The sequence below is a fragment of the Microcaecilia unicolor genome, chromosome 4 (genome assembly GCF_901765095.1).
Source record: "Microcaecilia unicolor chromosome 4, aMicUni1.1, whole genome shotgun sequence".
NCBI lineage: Eukaryota > Metazoa > Chordata > Amphibia > Gymnophiona > Siphonopidae > Microcaecilia > Microcaecilia unicolor.
In genome coordinates this window covers 51162346-51186617 of record NC_044034.1, presented here as the reverse complement: position 1 = coordinate 51186617, position 24272 = coordinate 51162346, and the positions used below count along the sequence as shown (strand labels likewise).

The window sequence follows — 24272 nt, the reverse complement described above, 5'->3', positions numbered from 1 at the left end:
AATTTCTGATTATTCGCCATCCCCTGAACACGCCGAACGCCGCGGGTTTCAGTATTTCTTCCTCAGGGACTAGGGTTAAGACGGCCTCCTGTTCTGTTCATAAATTTGTCAAGACACCAGCTGCAGAAATTTGTTGCATTTTTTATAGTGGGAATATCTGAGGGTGCTCTTAAAAAACAATAAAATAAAAAATTACAGGAATTATTGTTGAAATTGTTAGGTTTATTATATCCTGGTTATGGTATTTTGTCATCATTGATTTAATTACCAGAGATTAGTGGATACCAATTTTGGTTCGATGCCATTAGCACATGGCCATTGATACAAAAAATACAAAGGCCATTTTTACGGCTGTGGTAAAAATGACCTTAGTACATGTGGAAAATCTGTGTAAGGCTGTACTAAGACTACTTTTTACTGCATTTTAGTAAAAGGACCCCTTAATAATTTTTCAAAAAGTCAAATAACAGCTTTATGTTCATATATCTACTGTTTTTGAGTGACTACATATATCTACTGTGAAATTATTCCCCCAAAATGGGCCTGCATAACTAAATACTAGGCAACTAGGCACTTAGTTATTTCTAATCACATTTCAGATGGGGATAGCAGTGTTAATTTTTTTTTTTAACTGTGCAATTAAAACCATCTCTTTCTCTCATATCTCAATAAGAAATCTGAGAAATACACCAGTTTTCCAAAGTGGACCCCTTTAATTACCAACAGTATTAACTTATATAACCCTGGTCTCACCATAAAGTTCTGAGCACCATCTAGCTCTTCAGGTCAGTACCCAAAATCAGGGTCAAAGCAAAAGTTTTAGTTTATTACTTCTGATCTGGGCACAGGCTGCAGGGTTTTAGGCTACGCTTTATTTATTTATTGGTCTGGGAGCAAATAAAGTTCACTTTCACTCTCAAAGAAATGCTTCAGTCCAGGGTTTATGAAAGAAACTTAAACTTTACTTGAAATGCTGCAACAGGCAGTTGATCCAGACTTCATATATTCTGGAGGCAGACAATTCACTCCAGAGCAAGCAGTTCAAATTGTATCCACATCAGTTAATAACTGAAAGAGGTTTAAGTGCCAGTTCAAGATTTTGGTGTAAATTCAATAGTACATTTCTAAATCCTAAGGTATATACATATTTACAGCTCCTCCAGTCCATTGCCCATCCTTTTGGGCAGAATAATCTAAGTCTATGCTTGCAACAAGCTGTCTCCACTTAGGGCCAGACCTCCCTGACTGTTCTTCCCAAAGGTCCACTTCACTGAGCTGCTGCCTTTGGTACCAAACAGGCTCTTTCCTGTTCTGCTCCCCTTCTACCCACCTGGAGCTCTCCTCACACTTCAGTCAATGCTTTAGTTGGCAAAAACCTCCTCTTAATTCAGCCTTAGGTTATTGAACCTCTCCAGGACACCCCCTCTCCTCATGGTTCCTGGAGGGGGTGAAGGCAAGCAAAGACCATGTGCTCTGCACAACAATCATTTTCATTACCCACAAACACCACCCACCTGTCATTCAATAACCAGAAACATTCCCCTCAGCACTTTCCTATAAACACCCCCCCTAGGGCTGGGCTTCTCACTCTTATTCTTTCCTACCAGTTCCCAACCCCCCCAGTAACTCTGAAGGAGGACTCATCAGTGCAGTAATCCCCTATATAATGGGGGATTACACTTAAACAAAGTCTTACTCTTGAGCAGTGCCGTAGCGAGGGCTAATGGCACCCGGGGCGGGTCACCGCTGCGCACCCCCCCCCCCGGGTGCAGCACGGCGCGCCCCCCCCTCTGCGGCGCACCCCCCCCCCCCCGGAGCACAACCCTCCCCCCCCCCGGACCACATTCTTACCTGCAGTAGGGCCGATCCGCCCCGAGTGCACGTCACTCGGAGCTGTGTCAGCCCTGCTGGTTCCCTGCTCTCTCCGGGGCAGAGAGAGCAGGGAACCAGCGGGGCCGGCACCCCCTGAGCGCGTGCACCTGGGGCGGACCGCCCCTCCCCCCTTCCTACACCACTGCTCTTGAGTCTTCTTCAGAGGTTGGTTTCTGACGGGTTCACCTTGCTGAATTGTTTCCCCACCTGCTTGCACAGCAAAGATGTTAGTAATTGATGGCAGAGGTTCAGTTAAACTTTTAGTACAAAATTTATGATAAATGTAAAATTTGCATGTACCCTTACCTCAGCACATTTCTTAACAATTGAAATGATTAATGTTCACTCACTCCAGACCACTTTGAGATCATTCCCATTTCTTGCAGATATAGCTATGCATTAAAGCAGTGATAATGTATTGTCACATGGATCCATGGTATGTAATGATCCTTCTTTGACCCAGTCAGTAACCAAGATCAACAGTAAAGTTGCACCAACATGCAGCATACAATTCAAATGTACCGGAAATATAAACATTTGTTAGATATGCTAACAAAACTGTAGAAAGGAGACCACAAAACTGTGCAGAGAATTCACTTGTGATTTACCAGTTGTGAATGCTTGCACTAGTACAATATGTTATAGAAGGTTATTGAACCACAAATAACCAATGTTCCAATGTAAAGTAATATAGAATATTGGCCATGCTTATTCTGCAGTATATAGGGATATGTTCAGACCAAAAAAAATTGTGGTTTGTTTTCTGAATTTTCAGAAATTTTCTTAATTTTGGGTGTCTTTTTTGGTTCATTTCCTTTATGTGGTTTAATGAAGATTTTCTAACATGCACCAATCAACTGCAAGTTCATTCATAGGATAATGCAATATTCAGCCCAAGGTGCTCAGTGGTTTTTTTTTTTAAACACCAGCCACCATCAGCTTTTTATACCCATCTATTTAGCTCCAGGCCATATGATACCTATGCCAATCATCCAAGTATAATGTGGTTGCTGGGACTTATCCATGTACAGCAATATTCAGACTGGCACTTCGACAACTATTGTGATAAAGTTAAGATACAGTTATTACATAAGAACATTAGAGTTTCCGTACTGGGTCAGACCAATGTTCCATCTAGCCCAGTATCCTGCTTCCAACAGTGGCAAATCAAGGTCATAAGTACCTGGAATAAACCCAATTAGTAGCAACATTCCATGCTACAAATCCCAGGAAAGCATGCTCAAGACGGAACTATTGCTGGCAGCAGCGTTGGGCCGGCGGTAGTCCTGATTTAGCATTCAGTAAGTCCGCTTTGGGTTTACTGACACTTTGTAAAGACCCCCTAAGGACCTGCCTGTCAAGGGATGCAGCAATATTTCACTTCAAGGATGTGTCTCCTGAGGCTTCTGCCCAGGCAGCACAAGCATTTAGCGTCGATGTCTCGGCTTACAGGTCATTGTGGTCCTGTTGAGGGCAATCAACCCGAGTCCCTGAGGAAAGCATTGAAACCCACGGTGTCGGGCGCAATCAGGGGAAGCCCATGTGGATTACAGAATTAAGAGACATGGACATGGCTTTAAGATAAGATAAGTTTATTATTGTTTTGAGCACATTTAGTTTGAGCACTCTTGTGTGTTTGCAATAGCATTTATAAAAAATTACAACCAAGGGATAGCCCAATGAAGAGATGCTATGCCACTAGGCAAAATAAACAATGATATTGTCTTTTCAAGTGGTATCTTCCGAGGGTTCTCTTATATAAAATAAAGAACAAATCACACTATGAATGTGTATATATAAAAACAATGTGTGAAGAGAAAAGTTAAAGGTATTGCTATTTGCAGACATTGAGTTCATGTCTTTGGTTTTGTAGTTTCATTGGTTACGTCTACCAAAGAACATCTTATTTGGGAGATTTTGTGTGGTTTCAAATTCAGGAGGGAGGAGACACATTTGCCATTTTAGTTGGTGATTTGATGATTAGTCATGTAGATAAGATTTTAGACAGTGCTGAGGAGAAGCCAGCTGTCATCATACCTGGAAGCAAAATTTAGGCTATTAGGTAGAAATGTGATATCCATATCTTTCAGGCTAGCATCTTCAGAAATACTCCCCATTCCACGCACAAGACTGAAGAGTCGAGCAGGGCCCCTGGAGTATCAGTGTCTGGTTGAGATAATTGTACAGGGATAAGGGATTTAGATTTGGTAGGAACTGGGCAACATTCTGGGGAAAAAGAAGCCCATTCCAAAAAGATGGACTGCTTGCACTAACATTTAAAAAAGAGATAGAGAAGCTTTTAAGCTAGAATCTGAAGGAAAGCTGACAGTCACTCAGGAGCACATGGATACTACTGTAACCCGAAAGTTTATATATATATATATATATATATATATATATATATATATATATATATATATATATATATATATATATATATATATATAATTTCCTAGCCTAAGGTTCATCGGGCCGTTTTTAGCCCAAGATGTGCATTGGTGACCAGTTTCAGGATCTGTTTTAGGTCCAGGTTTGTTTCTGAGTCTGGGGAAGGCAGAGTCATGCCATGATACAGTTCCGGCTGTAAGTGAGGCTTAAAGGGCAAAAAGAAGCCAGGAAAATAGCCAGCTTTGGGCCTTGCTGCCCAAGCTCCGGCGTATGTGAAGTGCAGTTCCAGAGCTCCAGTAGACCGCAAGTGAGGGCCTCAATTTTGGGCCTGCCCAGTGGAGTTCCGCAGCTAAATGCTGCTGCCATGGTGACTCTTTGTGGACACTGAAAAAGTTCAGAAGCAGCCTGAAGAACATTTGTTGACTGAGGTAAGAGGTCCTATGGCCCAGTGTCTTAATTATTTTAATTCTAAATTATGGATTTTGGTCACATGGTATTGGGACTCTGGTGGGCAAAATTTAAAAATTCTTTTTGTTGCTGAAGGTCAGTGGCTCCCCTCAGGTGAGTTAGGGTGGTGTGAGTTCTTAAAAAATATATTGTTTTTCTGGCAGTTCTGCATACGGGCAGGTATTTGGGCATTTGGGTACACTTTTTGGGCTCTTGTCACATATTTTAATTTTTGATGGTGACATTGGAGAGTTTTATTTATTTATTTTATTTGTTACATTTGTATCCCACATTTTTCCACCTATTTGTAGGCTTAATGTGACTTACATAGTACCGGAGAGGTGTTTGCCGACACCGGTGTGAACAAATACAAAGTGATGTTGTGGTAGGTAAAGTTCGTGTGGCACAGCCACATTAGGGAAACGTACATCGGAAGAGCTGCGTTTTGTACATTACATACTTTGGTTTTGTTGTGTTGCAGAGATCAGATATTTAAGTTGGATCGGTAGGGTTTGCCTTTTTAAAAAGGTTAGTTTTAGTGTTTTCCGGAAGTTGAGGTGGTCGTATGTCATTTTCAAGGCTTTCGGTAATGCATTCCACAGTTGTGTGCTTATGTAGGAAAAACTGGATGCGTAAGTTGATTTGTATTTAAGTCCTTTGCAGCTTTTGTAGTGCAGATTTAGATATGTTCATGTTGATTCGGATGTGTTTCTAGCTGGTAGATTGATTAAGTCTGTCATGTATCACGGGGCTTCACCGTAGATAATTTTGTGAACCAGGGTGCAGATTTTGACAGCAATGCATTCTTTGATTGGGAGCCAGTGTAGTTTTTCGTGGAGGGGTTTAGCGCTTTCAAATCATGTTTTTTCAAATATAAGTCTAGCTGCCATGTTTTGGGCGGTCTGAAGTTTCTTTAAGGTTTGTTCTTTGCATCCCGCGTAAATACCATAGTCGACGTGGCTTAGTACCATTGACTGTATCAGGTTGCGAAATGTATCCCTCGGGAAGAATTGTTTCACACGTTTGAGTTTTCATATTGAGTGGAACATTTTCTTTGTTGTGGATTTAACTTGGCTCTCTAGTGTTAAGTTGCGGTCCATTGTAACGCAGAAGAGTTTCAGGCTTTCTGAGATAGGGAGAGTATAATCTGGGGTGTTGATACTAGTGGGGTTGTCCGCGCTGCATTGGGATGTGAGGATGAGACAATGTGTTTTTTCTTTATTGAGTTTTAGTTGAAATGCATTTGCCCATGAGTCTACTACTACTACTATTTAGCATTTCTATAGCGCTACAAAGCATAAGCATACGCTACAAAGCATACAAAGCATGATGATCAAGCTGAGCTTGATTTCGTTGATGATTTCTGTAGATTTAGTATTGTAAGGAATGTATATTGTGACATCGTCTGCATAGATGAAAGGTTTTAGGTACAATTTGGGGCTTCTTGTGAAGACATTTGGTAACATCTTATATTGTGAGTTATTTTACATTTGGAAAAAATGTGTGATTGATATATGGTAAAGAGGGACTTTGTGATGGTTTTTATTAAAATGTGTGGTGAATTTTGTGGTATTTCACTTAATGTAAGCCGCATTGAGCCTGCCATGAGTGGGAAAGCGCGGGGTACAAATGTAACAAAAAAAATTAAAAGTTTAATTTCCTATTCATTTCAATGGGATTTTATACTTTCAAAATGAAGAGTGTGGTTGTGGAATAGAACTGTTTGCATTCAACAGTTTTACAATGTGTTTAGGTGCTTGCTTCTAATTGGAGGTCGGGGCCATGGGTAGGCAATCTGATGTCATTTGAGTAACTGCCGTCTTAGCATGACTTGGGTGGCAGTTTCTCAGAAGAGCTGTGACCTTATGAGAATGTGGAAGTGCAGGTGTGTGGCTCTGTGTGGTTACAGAGAATTTTCCTCAAAAAGTGTAGTTTTGTGATTGTATTACTGCTAAGTGAGTATGAGTGGCTTAACAGATTCAGAGTGAATTTTGAGAGAAAAAGTTTTTTCTCTTAAAATTGTAATAGTGCTGTAAGTGTTGTGATTGAAGCTGACTATGACTGTGAAGAGGTTCTGATAAGTTAGTGTGTGCTGAAGAAAGGCTTTCCTCAAAACCTTGTCTTAGGGCATTAAGGGGTTCTTCTACCGAGCTGCAATAAAAGGACCCCTGTTGTGTGTTTGCTGCATGTCGAGACCCCCCTTTACCACAGTGGGTAAAACGCATTCTTTTGTTTTTCTTTTAATATTTGTTATTTTACATGGCCGTGCGGTAAGTGAACCCACTTGCCACATGACCATTTTCCGGGGGAGCCCTTACCGCCACCTACTTAGGAAGTGGTAAGGGCTCCCGTACTAACCCAGCAGTAACCAAGCAGCCCCCTGTGCTAAAAAAAAAAGTAACACATTTTTCCAGCACCCAAAATGGCATGCGGTGAGGGCCAGTAACCACTGCCGGGCTCCTGCGGTAGCCCGGCATTTGTGGGGAATTGGTGCATGGCAAGCCCATGGTAGGCTTACTGCGCTTTTATAAAAGGGACCCTAAATTTTAGGCCTGAAGTAGTTAGACCTGTACAGTGTAACCCTGGACCTGTCTGTGTGAGCAGAGTCTTGGAAACATTGATAGCTTTGGTGAATGCGACAGCGCTGTAATTAAAACTAATTCCAGATTCAATAATCAGGGAAGCCTGTGTGACTGTGGTGCTGGGATGGTTGCTGCGCCTGCACCAAATTAAATAGCTCTCTAGTGTAAGGCCAGTTCCCAGAACAGGCTCCAGTAGTTAGGGAATTTAATTAACCTTTTCTTTCGTGCAGTTAGAAAGTTCTCAAAGTTTATTAAATTAAATCCTAGCTCAAACAACTAATCCAAAAACTTGAGGCAGAATTAGCCCCAGATATTCAATGCTGGGCCATATCTGAGCACTGGCATTTAATATTTGGAGCTAATTTGTCACGTGATAGCCACTGTAACTTATGTGGGTCCCAGCCGATATTCATCTGGGACCTGCAAATGACAAGTATAAGGATCCCAGTTGAATATTGCTCGAGACTTGCATAAGGATTTCTGGCCAGGGTATGACACCCCCTCATGAATCAAATCCCCCCTCCCATATGAGGAAAGGCTTAAGAGGTTAAGGCTGTTCAGCTTGAAGAAGAGACAGCTGAGAGGGGATATGATAGAAGTCTATAAATTCCTGAGTGAAACAGAATGGGTAAATGTGAATCGATTGTTTTTCAAAAGTACAAAGACTAGGGGACACTCCATTTTAAAACAAATAAGAGAAAATATTTTCCACTCAGCAAATAGTTAAACTTTGTAACTCTGCTAGAGAATATAGTCAAAGCAATTGGTGTATCTGGGTTTAAACAAGGTTTGAACAAGTTCCTGAAGGAAAAGTCCATAAATTGCTATTAAGGTAGACATGAGGAAAGTCACTTCTTATCCCTGGTAGCATGGAATCTTGCTGCTCTTCGGGATTCTGCCAGTTATTTGTGACCAGTATTGGCCATCTTGGAAGCAGAATACTGGGAAAGAAGGACCTTTGGTCTGACCCAGTATGGCTGTTCTTATGTTCTAATGTTCTTAAAGTATATGCAAATACAGATATTTTATAATGCATATATGTAAATCATGACTCCACCCATGATCCACCAGAAAACCCACTCCCAAAGGCACCTACTCTTGAGTTGCATAAAAGTGCATGTATTGTTTTACTAGTATAGTAGGATACTGTTATAAGAGGTATTTTATACTTGTTTACCATCGGATACAGGCACAAATGCCTTTATAAAATTATCTTCATAGTAAATAGGTTCCATTGAGAATAATGGGTCTTGAATTATTTGACCAGTTAGCACATTAGTACATAAGTACATAAGTAATGCCATACTGGGAAAAGACCAAGGGTCCATCGAGCCCAGCATCCTGTCCATGACAGCGGCCAATCCAGGCCAAGGGTACCTGGCAAGCTTCCCAAATGTACAAACATTCCATACATGTTATTCCTGGAATTGTGGATTTTTCCAAGTCTGTTTAGTAGCGGTTTACGGACTTGTCCTTTAGGAAACTGTCCAACCCCTTTTTAAACTCTGCCAAGCTAACCGCCTTCACCACTTTCTCCGGCAACGAATTCCAGAGTTTAATTACACGTTGGGTGAAGAAAAAGTTTCTACGATTTGTTTTAAATTTACTACACTGTAGTTTAATCGCATGCCCCCTAGTAATAGTATTTTTGGAAAGCGTGAACAGACGCTTCACATCCACCTGTTCCACTCCAGTCATTATTTTATATACCTCTATCATGTCTCCTCTCAGCCATCTTTTCTCCAAGCTGAATAGCCCTAGCCTCCTTAGTCTTTCTTCATAGGGAAGTCGTCCCATCCCCGCTATCATTTTAGTCGCCCTTCGCTGCACCTTTTCCAATTCTACTATATCTCTCTTGAGATGCGGCGACTAGAATTGAATACAATACTCAAGGTGCGGTCGCACCATGGAGCGATACAACGGCATTATAACATCCTCACACCTGTTTTCCATACCTTTCCTAATAATACCCAACATTCTATTCACTTTCCTAGCCGCAGCAGCACACTGAGCAGAAGGTTTCAGTGTATTATCGACGACGACACCCAGATCTCTTTCTTGGTCCGTAACTCCTAACGTGGAACCTTGCATGACGTAGCTATAATTCGGGTTCTTTTTTCCCACATGCATCACCTTGCACTTGCTCACATTAAACGTCATCTGCCATTTAGCCGCCCAGTCTCCCAGTCTCATAAGGTCCTCTTGTAATTTTTCACAATCCTGTCGCGATTTAACGACTTTGAATAACTTTGTGTCATCAGCAAATTTAATTACCTCGCTAGTTACTCCCATCTCTAAATCATTTATAAATATATTAAAAAGCAGCGGTCCTAGCACAGACCCCTGAGGAACCCCACTAACTACCCTTCTCCATTGTAAATACTGCCCATTTAACCCCACTCTCTGTTTCCTATCCTTCAACCAGTTTTTAATCCACAATAGGACATTTCCTCCTATCCCATGACCCTCCAATTTCCTCTGTAGCCTTTCATGAGGTACCTTGTCAAACGCCTTTTGAAAATCCAGATACACAATATCAACCAGCTCCCCTTTGTCCACATGTTTGTTTACTCCTTCAAAGAATTGAAGTAAATTGGTCAGGCAAGATTTCCCCACACAAAAGCCGTGCTGACTTGGTCTCAGTAATCCATGTCCTCGGATGTGCTCTGTAATTTTGTTTTTAATAATAGCCTCTACCATTTTCCCCGGCACCGACGTCAGACTCACTGGTCTATAATTTCCCGGATCTCCCCTGGAGCCTTTTTTAAAAATGGGCATTACATTGGCTACCCTCCAATCTTCCGGTACCACGCTCGATTTTAAGGAAAAGTTGCATATCGCTAGCAGTAGCTCCGCAAGCTCATTTTTCAGTTCTATCAGTACTCTAGGATAAATACCATCCGGTCCAGGAGATTTGCTACTCTTCAGTTTGCTGAACTGCCCCATTACGTCCTCCAGGTTTACCGTGAAGTCAGTAAGTTTCTCCGACTCGCCCGCTTGAAATACCATTTCCGACACCGGTATCCCACCCAAATCTTCCTCGGTGAAGACCGAAGCAAATAATTCATTCAGTCTCTCCGCTACATCTTTGTCTTCCTTGATCGCCCCTTTTACCCCTCGATCATCCAGCGGCCCAACCGATTCTTTTGCCGGCTTCCTGCTTTTAATATACCGAAAAAAAATTTTACTATGTTTTTTTGCCTCTAATGCTATCTTTTTTTCGTAATCCCTCTTGGCCTTCTTTATCTGCACCTTGCATTTGCTTTGACACTCCTTATGCTGCTTCTTGTTATTTTCAGACGGTTCCTTCTTCCATTTTCTGAAGGCATTTCTTTTAACCCTAATAGCTTCCTTCATCTCACTTTTCAACCAGTAAATGGAGCCTTTAAAATTAGCAAGTCCTAGTCAAAGAAAGAGGTAGGAAAGACAAGTCATTATGTGCAGGTCTCATGTTTATTCAGCAGCATCAGGCAATGGGTTCCCATACGCAGCCTAAAAAAATGTGTTTTAAGTGTGGCCGTGAATTTCTTGAAAGATAGCTCTCTTATTTGTAGGAGGGAGATCATTCCATAATATGAGCGGGTGAGAGGGTATACCGAACACTGCCCCTCAAGGATAGGCCCTCAGATAGCCTGAGCCACCTTAAAACCATTAGTCCCATTCAGGGAAGAAGTGAGATGGGAGGGGTGGAGCTGAAGGTGCAGGAACCAGGAAGTATCAAAGGTAGGGCTAGACAGGGGGCTAAGGAAGTCCAGGGAAGGAAGAACCAAAGCCCCTGTATGTGCCTCTACAACCGATGTCTAGTAACTGTGAATTGGCTGAGGTAAGCCAACTTTTGATTTTAGATTTATAAGCCTTACTCTGGGGTCTGACTGGAGTCAGACCTGGAACTCAGAGAGAGAGAGAGAGAGAGAGAGAGAGAGAGAGAGAGAGAAAGTGAAGAATTTACAGGCTGTGTTTGGCACATGGTAGCCAACAGCCTCAGACTGTGTTTAGGTCCTTTCAACAACAGGCCTGGGTTAAGACAGTGTTCGCAAAACCAGAGAGACATTTCACCTTGCATTCCTGGCCCTGTGACATAACAGGCCTCGGGTTTTTGTTGATAAAGCACTTGTTTCAATTTTACACTTTTGTCTGGCTATGTTATTGTGCAGGCCCCACCCTCAACCCTCACTCACAGTATCACAGGGAGCAACAAAGAAAAATTCAGATTGCTATGTAGATTCAAAGTACTCAAGGGCAGGAGCTGGAAGTACCAAAGAGTGAGAGTCAAGGGAGCAAAGGGAACGGTTAAAGACCTATGGGTCAGATGTAGAATCTTTTACTGATGCAGTATCACACTGGATGCCAGTGCAACTTTTTGAAGAGTGGTCTGACATGATCTCAAGTGTCTGCACCACATTAAAAGTGAACAGCTGTGTTTTGTAGTATCTGAAGCCTCCTCAGTTGGGATTTGGCTGTCCCAGTGTAGACATTATAATAATCCAAATGGTCGGTTACAAATGCATGGAGAAGGTTATGCAATACTGAGACATCAAGAAGACTCCTAAGTGACCAAAGTCAACACAAGGCCAGAAATCCTAAGCTTAGAGTAGTAGAAATATGTGTACTAAAAGAAAGCTCCGTGTCTATAGTGCCAAAATGAATCTACAGTATAAATTGGTGCATCAAAAGAATAGGAACCAGAAAAGGACAAAGGTAACTAGCTACCTGTTACCCAGCAAGTTAAAGTTTTTTTTTCAATTAATGACTCATTTAGACCGCAATCATATCTCCCCTCATCCGTCTCTTTTCCAAGTTGAAAAGCCCTAACCTCGGACAATTGCATAAAAACTGTTTTTCAGTTAGTTTGGACAGAAAACATAGATTGGAGATAGGGCAGTAACTGGCTGGTAATAAAGGGAGGATAATTTCTCATTATGGGCTGGACTATAGCAGTCCTCCAATTGGTCAGTACTGTTCCAGTGGAAAGACTATGTACTATGATGAATCAATATCATCATAAAGGAAGTAGACTGCTTGCTGTGTAAAGGAAGCCAGTTTACCACATAAAAATTAATCAGCTGTGTTTTGGAGTGTCTGAAGCCTCCTAAATTGGGATTTGGCAATCCCAGCGTAGACAACATTACAGTAATCCAAACAAGACTATGTGAATGAACGGATAAAGGTATACGTACTTGACTGGGGAGCAGAAAACTGCTCTTTCACAGTTGCACTGGAAGCTGCAGCTGTTGGTAATCTCATGATCAAATCCCTCTTCAGTTTGGTTGGTGAACTACTATGGATTAGAAAATATCCTCTCTGTCCCTCTGCTGATGCCATGGTCACTCCGAGTTCTCAAGAGCCACCAATTGGACTAGGTTTTCAGGACATCCCTATGTGAGAGAGATTTACACAGAGTGAGGATAGTAGGCATGTAAATCTATATCATGTATATTCATTACAGGTATCCTGAAAACCTGACCTTTGGCAGCTCATGAGGACTGGAAGACAATACCAATGATTTAGTGAGTGCTCATATCTACAGAGACCTAAAAAAATAACATGTCTTTCAGAACAGGTGTTAGTTTTTTAGTCAGCATTCAGTGTTTTGAAATACTTTGTGCTACCATGTATGAAGTTAAAGGTTTGGTTTGCACAGGTGATTCCTGAGAAAGAACATGTAACAGCATTACCAAGCATGATATAAAGAAAAACACAGTTTAGTGTTGTGTGATTGCACCAAAGAATCAACCTAGCAGTATCTTTAAAGAGAAAATTAAAATTTTTCAAGGGCACTTGGCATCCAAGCCTCTGCTTAGACCTGAAAGATCCAGCTTTCACACACTGAATCAAGCACCATTTTAGCAGCATTAAAGAAGTTACCAGAACACTTGTGATTTGAAGGATGGATTTAATGATGCTTTAAGAGAAAGATTTGGACAGTACGTGATGTGCAGAACGAAAGCATACAGAAGAGACTTTTCATTCAGTAAAATGAATGAGGGCCTTTTTGGTTGTTTTACCTTTTAATGAAGGATCAGGATGAGCCAAATCCTCATTTGTTCCATTCATTTTCAGCCGCAAACCACACCATAAGAAACTGGACAAACTTTGCAAAGGGGGGATAAAGGAGAAGCACAAGATGCTTCCCCAATCATGTTGAAATTTTGTGACAAGCCAAAAAAAAGCCTATCCTTGCCTCCCTTTGCACAAATCACATGATGATAAAAAACAGAGCACTGCGTCATTTTCTTTCCCGCATTCAGAGGGTGGATGAAAGAAAATGCAGTGTTGTATAGTAACTAAGGGGCCCTTTTTACTAAGCTGCAGTAAAAAGGGCCCTGCGACAGGGGCTATTTATGCCACGCGCTGAGGCCCGTTTTACTGCAGCAGGTATAAGATTGCTCTTACCGTGTGGCCATGCGGGGGAGCATTTACTGCCACCCATTGAGGTAGCGGTAAGGGCTCCTGCGCTAACCCCACGGTAACCGGGCAGAGTGCAGTTCTGCCCGATTACCGCCAGGCAACCCCCAGTGGAAAGTTTTAAAAATATTTCTGCTAACGCCGGAAATGCCACATGCTGGGGGTGGAACTACCACCGGTGCCCGTGTTGGACTGGTGGTAGCTCCAGATTGGCACACGATAAGCCTGTGATGGGCTTACTACCACTTAGTAAAAGGGCCCCTGAGCAAATGTAACTAAGTAAAATCAATTTGACTTTTTACTGCTGATCAAATGATATGCACCACTGTGTTAATATTAAGAGTTAATGCACACAGTGTTAATAAAACAATATTAAGTCACCACAGTGACTTAATATTGTTTTATATCACGTGCATATCATTTGATATGAGTGCAGGTGTTGTGTGTGTGTCGCCATGGAGGAGGGGAGATATGTTAAGGCGGACATCAGTGAGTAAAATGTTACGTTAGCAACAAGGCATTCAGATTTTATTTTCTAGAACCCAAATTGTGAAATGACTTACTCTCAATCATTCATTCTGAACATTCCTTCAAAGAGTTGAAGGTTCTGTTGAAAATGTATTTCTTTAAATAGGCATTTAGGGCTTGAGCTTTGGACTGATGGTATAACTGGATGCCTGGAATTTAGATTTTATCTTGTTTGTGTGTTTGCTTACTTTTCCTATTTTATTACTGGTGGTGTTTTCTGTTTATTTTTAATTTATTTTAAATTAATTTTGTTAACCACCTTGACCTGCTTATCAAATTAGGTGGTACATAAAATCAGTAATAAATAATAAATAAAATATTGTTGGATTGCAGGTTAAATCATGTAGTTATAATGAATGTTACTATGCTGCAGCCATATAATAAACCCACTTTTGACTACTGACATGCTGTTGTGGTACTGGTTTCCAAGATTGTATCATATAGAACTGCCTATGTGTAGCTGGCATGGTAGAGAATTGCTGACATCTCCGTTTGCCATCCCAGCGTATAATCATGAAGGAGTGTAACTTGCATGGAGTAGCGGGTACAGCTCTGGTCACCTTGTTGGGCAGATTGGATGGATTGTGCAGGTCTTCATCTGCCAACATTCACTATCTGCCCAATATTTAGTGCTATTTAACAGGTCAGAACAGATGCTGACTGGTTAAATAGCGCTTAACCGGCTATCCGCTGATATTCAGCAGAAGATAACTGGCTATCCTCTGCTAAATATCCGTGGTTAGTGGCTGGTGGATAGCCGGTTATATCACGCGATATAACCTTCTATCCGCCAATTTTTTAACAGGGTTTGGCGGTCATATTTGGGTATGTCAAACCCTGGTAAATCTTTGACGGGTTTAAAGATAACCGGCTATGTCTCAATATCAACATGGCCGATTATCTTCAAACCAGCCAGAAAAAAACCTTGGATATTCAATGCTGGTTACCGGAAGCATCCCAGCATTGAATATCCGGGTTCAGTGGCTATCTCTCACAGTCTGAATATCGGGGCCTATATCACTATGTTACTGCACCCCAGCGCTGTTTGGTTAAGGCAGTCTGTAAGATTTTTCAGCAATTTTATAACTGGGTGCCAAGTTTAGGTGCTCCAAAGGTGCACGCTGAGTGCCAATTCTATAATATCAGCTGTGTGCACAGATACCACTATAGACAGGGCCGGTCTTATGCAGGGGCGAGAGGAGCAGTCGCACAGGGCCCCGCGCCTCGTGGGGCCCCGTGGCGCTCCCTCCTGCTCTCCACCACTGCCGCGATCTGACTCCTTGCCTCCCCTCCCCAAGCTGCAGGGTGTCCTCCCGGGCACATACCCGCGGCCGCCTGGTGGTGTAGTGGAGTCTTCAGGGCAGGAAAGATCCCCAGTCTTTCCTGCCCGCTGCCGGCACTGATGCCTTGTTGCCGCATCGCTCTTTAAAAATGGCTGCAGAGACTGTTGGCTCAGGCAGCCATGTGAATATTCAATTACTGTTTCATTATTGCTGCCAAGTATTACATATTAAGCGGATTTGTTTTAATTAATTTATCTAGTCCTTACCTGCACCCTACTTTTGCTTTTTAAACCCAAGGTTTCTATGATAGCATTGTGCATATTTGAATTAGTTTTTCTGTACAAGTTTTGCTTGATTGTCTTTATTTGAAATTTTAAAAGTTTAAATGCATCTTGTCAACAAGTGGTGGGGCTAGGTGGGGCAGGGAGCCCCACCTAAGTGGTCTGCACAGGGCCCCACAATTGCTAAGACGGGCCCTGACTATAGAATGCAGTTATAAACCTCCATTGGTGCACACAAAGTTAGATATACTACCTTACTAATGGCAGGGGTAACTGAGCACGTCTGAGTGCTACGTCATGTGCATAACTTACAGCAATCTGTGTGTTACACACATAAGTGGGAGACATGCCCATGCTCCGCCCATCTGTATGTTCCCATGCATTAATATGCTACTTTCTAGCAGGGCTTCTCAACCTGATGCTCGGGGAACACTAAGTCCCACTGGGTTTTCAGGATATCCATTATGAATATGCATGAGATAGATAGACTTGCATACCAAGGAGGAAGTGCATGCCAATCTCATGCACATCCATTGTGAATATCCAGAAAACCTGATGGGACTTGGTGTGCCCAAGGACTGGGTTGAGAAGCCCTGCTTTATAGCATGGTAAGTAAAGGGTCATGGATTTGATATACTACCTTTCTGTGGTACAACCAAAGCAGTTTCCATATATTATACACAGGTATTCTCTCTGTCCCTTGTAGACTCACAATCTAAGTTACCTGAGGTGATGGAGGGTTTGCGGTAGGTTACTGGCCCTAAATCACAAGAAGCTGCAGTGGGAATTGGACCTAGTTCCCTGTGTTCTCAGCCCACTGAGCTTAGTAGTCTAGTGGTTAGTGCAGTGGACTTTGATCTGGGGAACTGAGCTCAATTCCCACTGCAGCTCCTTGTGACTCTGGGCAAGTCACTTAATCCCTCCATTGCCCTGGTACAAATAAGTACCTGAACTATATGTAATCCACTTTGCATGTAGTTGCATAAACCTCAGCAAGGCGGTATATCAAGTCCCATATCCCTTCTCCCTAACATTAGGCTATCCCTCCCCACTCCAATTATCTTGCCACTTAACGCATTCTTGAACTGCCTGTACAGTGCTGCTAAAATGGACAGATAGAGATTGTATATGTTTAGCAGCTGCACTAAATGTATAACCCCCTTTGATTATTGAGCTGAAATATATATTTTAAAAAATATATAAAAATAATCTTTCTTTGGTTCAGTTGACATCACGATGCATGAGTAATGATGATAGAAGGTACTTGCTGAAGTATTCTTGCTTTTTTTTAGACACGGATGAAAGAAACACCTTTCTATTCTCTTTGCCAACAATGTGGCAGCTCCCACAGGAATTGTTAAGCTGCAAGTTACCCATGAGGAATTCCTCTGCATGAAAGCATTATTACTACTCAATACAAGTAAGTTATAAATATTCCCCCCCCCCCCCCCTTGTTACTCAGAAGACAGCAATGTTTTTATTAAAAATGTCAACTTATGTGGAGAACGGTTCTGATATTCACTGACCCAGCTGAATTGATCTGTTTGACAACTGCTTTCAACAGAAAGACTGAATGATATGCAGGGGGTTCACAATGCACCTGCTTGCAACTGCATCAAATAGAAGTGCTCATGGGGGAGTAAAATAAATGCACAGAACACAATTTTAACATTTGTGGACATTGGGGTCAGTTCTATAAAGTCTCTGCCCAATATTTAAAACCCATTTATCCAGCCAGGAGCATGTTCAGCAGGAGATCATTGGTTATCTCCGTGAATATTGCTGGTTCGTGCTAGCGGATAGCCCGGTTATATCGCGTGATTTAACCCGGCTATCTGTTAATATTCAGTGCATCGCCAGCTAAATTTGGCGGCCAAATTCAACTATCGAAATAGCAAGCCTATCTTTGGTGGTTTCAACTTAACCGGTTAGCGTGACTATCAGCTTCACTGGTTAAATTAAAACCAGTCAAAAACGTCCGGCTTATTCATATGGGTCAACGGAAATGACCTGGCATTGAATATATGGGTTCAGTGCCCGACCACAGGAGTCAACCTGGATAACTCCCGCAGTCTGAATATTAGGCCCAGTGTGTCTATGTTTAGATGCTTGGTGAATGCCTCTTTGGTGCCTGTTCTATAAAGGAAAGTACACACCTTCCCCTGGATTCAATATATGATTCCCAAATTTGGGCATGCTGCTGAGATGTGTGCACAAATTAATTGGCTAATGAGCTCTTAACCATCAATAATTGGGTGCCAACAAACAATTATTGATGCTAATTGGCACTTATTAAAATTTGCACGCGCATCTGGCTGCACAGTAATCTATAAGGCATGGCGCCTAACTCTACTAGTGGGTAACTGAAAAGGGGGCATGGCCATGGGTGTGTCAGGGAGTTCCTAATAGGAACACTGAGGCGTATAGTTCTAGAATACTGCCTCAGTGTGCCTAATTTGGGCTCCAGCATTTACACGAACTTTCAGCAGGCATAAGTCTGGGCAGTGGCATAGCTACAGGGGGCCTCGGTGACCTAGGCCCCCACATTGCTGTCTCAGCCCCCCAGCAACGATGGCCAGTCAGGTGCCTGCATGTCTGTGCACTGCACCCCTGCTCTCGACTGTCCACAGATGCTCCCAATGTAACATCTCCCCTTCTTTCTCCCTGTGGTCCTTCCACTTCGTTTCCACAGTGGCACCACAGTGATTGAAGCAGGACAGACAGCAGAGCTGCCTCGGAGCCTTGGCCATCCCTGGAGCATACCCCACCCTCCTCTGTAACTTCATTTTCACCTGCCCTCGCGGAAACAGGAATTTACTTCAGAGAAGAGTAGGGCAGGGTATGTTCCAGGGAAGGCCGAGGCGCCGAGGCAGCTCTGCTGTCTGTCCTGCTGCAATCACTGTGGTGCCGCTGTGGAAATGAAATGGAAGGAAGGACCAAGGGGAGAGAAAAGGGGAGACACTTGCATCAGGAGCATCTGTGGACAGTTGGGGGCAGGGGTGCAGTGCACAGCAAGGTAGGAAAACTGCAGGGAGGGAGAGGGAAGGGTGCTGGATCCAGTAAAGAAATGTTACTTTGCTGGGTTGGGTTGGGGAGGTGGGAGGGAGAGAAGGTGGTTAGATCAGTGAAAACAGGAAACTGTATGAGCCTATCTAGCCCATTATTTGGGCTGAAGCCACCCAAAACAATAGGAAAAGTTTATTACAAAAAATAGGACTGCCTATGTATTGTCCATCTATAAAATGTCAAAAGCTGTTCCAGTTGGATAGGCAGTGCCTTAAAGGGTGGAGGACAAAAGATTTTTTAAAACTTATTTGACAGCTTTTTATTTATTTATTTGAAAGGTTCCCATATGTAGATATAAATATCATGAAATACAAATTGAATATCAACAGCTTAAAATTATTGTGGCTGGTGGAAACAGCAGTTATAAACTCCATATTTTGTGCTCATTTTTCTACACTTCTCTATACAATACAGATGGCCAAATTTCAGTGAGGATATCCTGTTTCCTGATTGGGTTCATCTTAACTGTTGTTGTAATCTGCCTTGGGAAGCCTGGTGTTATAAAGATGGAATATATTGAAATTAAATGAAAGTAAAATTAAACTCTCCTTTCATTGGGACAGGTAGAATTACGTCTTCTATTCATCTGTTTTGCATAAATTTACATTTTTTAAATTATTATTTATTAGTATATAGTCAATTTACAAGTCTTAACACTTGAAGAGGCAATTCAGAGAGGTAAAAAAAAATTACATCCAATAATACAAAGAAAAGGCAAATGGTTAATCTTCTTTTAGACCACAATTTAAGGGGACCTGTGTAACATATAACTCAGGAGATAAGACTCAAAATATTATTTCATAAATAATGCTATAACACGCTATTACCCTCCCCTTATTATTTATTCTCAACTGTGGGTAATTCTGTGTGGATCTTTTTTAAATCTATGAAGGCATGTAATTGTTCTGGAAGAAAAAAGACATATTTTATCCCAATATACTTAACAACACATTTGCATGGATAATTAAGATACAAAGAAGCCCCCAATGCCAAAGTGTCCATTCTTAAAGCCAGAAATGCTTTCCTCCTATCTTGTGTTTGCTTTGTAACATCTGGAAATATCCAGACTTTTTTATCATAAAACAATGTTTGCAAATTTCGGAGGGATAGCCTTTTCACCGTTTCCAAGTCTTGCTCGAACACAAATAAAACCAATAAGGCCAACTTTTCCAAATCTACTGATAGTGATGTTTCTAAAAGTTCAGATATATTTAATGAATCTTTCTTTTCTTAACCAATCATTTCCAAAGAGTTCTCCGAGATTCTCTTATTAGGTACATAATATATCCGATTTATCGGTGGAATAGTTTCTGGAGTAAATTTCAAGACTTCAAGCAGATATTTCTTAAACACTTCCAAAGGGCTAATGCCCAGAGATTTTGGAAAATTCAGGAAACAAAGATTTAATCTACGATTGTAATTTTCTATCTATTCAATCTTTCGGTGTATTATAGTTTTATCTTTTACCACCATTGCGGAGCAGTCTTGTAAGTTCTTTACATCGTCTTTAATTTTATTCATTTGAGTGTTAAATTCCATCTTTATGGCTTCTAATGAATTAGCTAAAATATCAACAGTGCTCACTAAAGTTGAAACTTCAGTTGTAAAACTGGCCACTGTATTATCCAACTGTTGGAGACCTTCCTAAATGCTCTCCAACATTACCAACTCTGGCTGTTTAAGTGGTGGTACATGCTCAGTCGAAGCACAAACAGGCCTCAGATCGCCCTGGGGTTCTGTTTTCTCAGTTCCTCGATCCGGAGGTCTTCCCTCAACCAGTGGTGTAGGAAGGGGGACGGGGGGGGTCCGCCCCGGGTGCACGCCGCTGGGGGGTGTCGGCTCCGCGCTGGTGCACTGCCCTATCTGCCCCGGAACAGGTTACTTCCTGTTCCGGGACAGAGAGAGCAGTGAACCAGCGCGGAGCCGACACACCCCAGCAACGTGCAGTCGGGGCGTATTGGCCCTCCCGCCCATCCCTCTCCGCAGGTATGTGCTCCGGGGGGGGTGCACTCCAGCGGGAGGAGGGTGCTCCGTGCTGCACCCGGGGGGGGGGGGGCGCAGCGGCGACCCGCCCTGGGTGTCAGCTCCCCTCGCTACAGTTCTGCCCTCAACTTCTTCAAGTTCAGGAGGCCTCCATTGAGACAAACGTCCTTCGGGGAGAGGCGGTGGGTTGAGAGCCAAGAAGAAAGAGTAACATCTAGCCCCCAAGTCTCCGGGGTCTCCTCCACCAGGAGCAACAGCAGGGCTCCTCCCAGCATTCTGGGTAGGGGCTCTCGTGGCAAACCTTTCAATGGACAACTGCTGAGGTGAGGAGGTTCTGGCCATCGAGGAACCAGCCTTAACTATCCCCTTGCGTTTAGTATGAGGCATCGGATCTGGGGGAAAGTTTTAGTTCAGAGCAGCCAGCGAGAGAGTCTAACCACAATCAGCAGTGTGCCACCAACTTGACATGCCCCCTATAAATTTACATTTTAAATACACAAATGGATTATTCAGTTTTGTGCATATTTCAGGCATAAGCAGTTTTATAAGTCAAAATAAAAATAAATATTTTGTTTCATGCAGATCTCTCATTTATTTAAACATAACTAAATAGGCTGTAAGTCGTTCATGCAGTCCATTGGTTTTCTTATATTTTGTTCTTGTGCTGACATACTGTGCCAAAACTAAAGACTCTTGTCTCTTCTAAATGGTCGATAATAAAACACTATCCACCCTAAAAGGCTGTTTTGTGGCTGTGCAAGAGGAATTGTGATATTAGTATATGCTTATGTTCCTAGTCATGTATCCAAAGGTTATATAAAATCCTTTCAAGAAAGCTAGTTAATTGTTTAACTAACTTATAGTAACATAGTAACATAGTAGATGACGGCAGAAAAAGACCTGCATGGTCCATCCAGTCTGCCCAACAAGATAAACTCATATGTGCTACTTTTTGTGTATACCTTACCTTGATTTGTACCTGTCCTTTTCAGGGCGCAGACCGTATAAGTCTGCCCAGCACTATCCCTGCCTCCCAACCACCAGCCCCGCCTCCCACCACTGGTTCTGGCACAGACCATATAAGTCTGCCCAACACTATCCCCGCCTCCCAACCACCAGTCCCGCCTCCCACCACCGGCTCTGGCACAGACCGTATAAGTCTGCCCAGCACCATCCCCGCCTCCCGCCACTGGCTCTGCCACCCAATCTCGGCTAAGCTCCTTAGGATCCATTCCTTCTGAACAGGGTTCCTTTATGTTTATCCCACGCATGTTTGAATTCCGTTACTGTTTTCATTTCCACCACCTCCCGCGGGAGAGCATTCCAAGCATCCACTACTCTCTCTGTAAAAAAATACTTCCTGACATTTTTCTTGAGTCTGCCCCCCTTCAATCATATTAGTGAATATAACTTATTTCCGATCTGAGGAAGAAGAGCAACCTTCGAAAGCTAATCAAGAAATGTATTAAGTTATGTCCAATAAAAAAGGTATCATCTTATTTTCTTTTCCATGTTTTATTTTGTTTGATTTCTATTGATAACCTTAAGAGTGGACTAACACGGCTACCACACTCCTCTACTGAATATAACCACAAAGGCATTCTATGATTGCATTTTAAATATTGTAATACTAGAGCCCAGCTAAGAAACAGGTTATTTTGAGTTAGTCTTCACTGGATCATAGTTGTTTTCCTTGTGACATCACCATCCAGTTGGATAGGCAGTGCCTTAAAATGTGGAGGATAAAGGATTTTTAAAAAATATTTATATCCCACATTATCCCATGCAAGCTTGAGTTCAATGTGGCTGACATTTGAAAATACAGTGAGACAGAATGTTATAATTCAGCAACACCATGGGAGCAAGTAGGTGGATATATCTGAAACATGTTTGAGATTAGCATATATATTCAACTGGGCATTTAAAAGTCTGTCCTTTAATGATTCTGCATGTTCAGAAATCATAGCCATATGTATAGACAGTTATTCAAACATTATCACATACACACACCAGAACAGTCATCCATACACACACATTGCAAAAGTAAACAACTACTTATACAGAGTACATCCAAAACCCAATTTTTATTTTCTCATTTCCATCTTCCAAAATTCTAGACAGCAAATGTGCAGATCAGTAGGACCCAAAGCAGTCCAAAACAAGTAAAGTCAGAACAACACAGTTCAACAACCCTTAAGATTTGTCTTTTGGTTTAAAAAACAATGTAAGATCTGGATAAATGAATTAAAACAATCAAAAATGTAAAGCAAATGCCCATAATATGCAATACTTGGCAGAAATAATGGAACAGTGATGGAATATTCACATACTTTGTATCTGCTCTCACCGGAGCCGGCAAACGCCTTCCGGTACAATGTAAGCCGCATTGAGCCTGCAAATATGTGGGAAAATTTGGGCTACAAATAAATAAATAAAAAATAAAAATACAAGTAGCCTGAGTCAACAGATTTATTTTCCACTGAACATAAGTAACTTTGTATGAACTTGACAGCTAATAGTGTGCTGAACTGGGCAATGTTGGCACATTTAGACTTCCTCTGGGCAGCACTTCTGCATATAGGAAGCCCTTCCCTCATTGTTTAATAGCTCTCTGTGAAATAGTAGTAATAAAAAAAGTGCATTTTATAATATACCACTGCATTCTACAAAACAAAAGGAGCAAGCTCCCATTATCATCTTTTTCTTTGGATGTACATGCAGAAAAACAAAAAAATGTCAAATGCTCCCAGCTTTCAACCTAATTAATGTTTTTAAAATAAATTGTACCTATAAATAGTAAATCTGATTATTGAGCAGCTGATTCTAATAACATGATGTCTGTTTTGGTGGCTCTTTACTAGGTGAAAACATCTCTGCATGAATACAGAGAGTCCCTATAACCAGCCTCTTCAAATAACATAATGAATATGATTTAGAACTAATTAGTACTATAGAGATTCAAGGATGTGGCTGACTGGTTAAAAGTCTGATTCTTTATTGAAGCCTGATTTAAGGTTATATAGACTAGATCTGGGGTATCCGGATTTTATTTATTTCCCTAAATGGATGTTGGTGTTAGTGCTAAGGGGTGTGGGGTAATGCTGATCAGCTCTGTTGTGTTCCCCCACCCTTCCCCTGATTTACCTGCACTCAGATTGATGGACCTGGTAAGGCAAGTACTACTACTAGTACTACTTAACATTTCTAAAGCGCTACTAGGGTTACGCAGCGCTGTACAATTTAACATAGAAGGACAGTCCCTGCTCAAAGAGCTTACAATCTAGAAGACAAGTGAACGGTCAGTCCGATAGGGGCAGTCAAATTGGGGCAGTCTGGATTTACTGAACGGTAAGAGTGGTGCTTTATTTTTGTAACAGGTGTAAATGTTTGGAATATTAACGTATAGATGATGAGTATGTGTCTACTTACACACATAT

General features: G+C 41.9%; 1 protein-coding gene across 1 annotated transcript in view; it reads left to right on the top strand.

The window, feature by feature from the left end:
• PGR (progesterone receptor) overlaps positions 1-24272 on the top strand; it is a 164431-nt gene that overhangs the window by 125768 nt on the left and 14391 nt on the right. Inside the window, 3 exon segments of the mRNA XM_030200227.1 lie at positions 17079-17112; positions 17115-17138; positions 17141-17206. Coding sequence (XP_030056087.1) covers positions 17079-17112; positions 17115-17138; positions 17141-17206 — 124 coding nt within the window.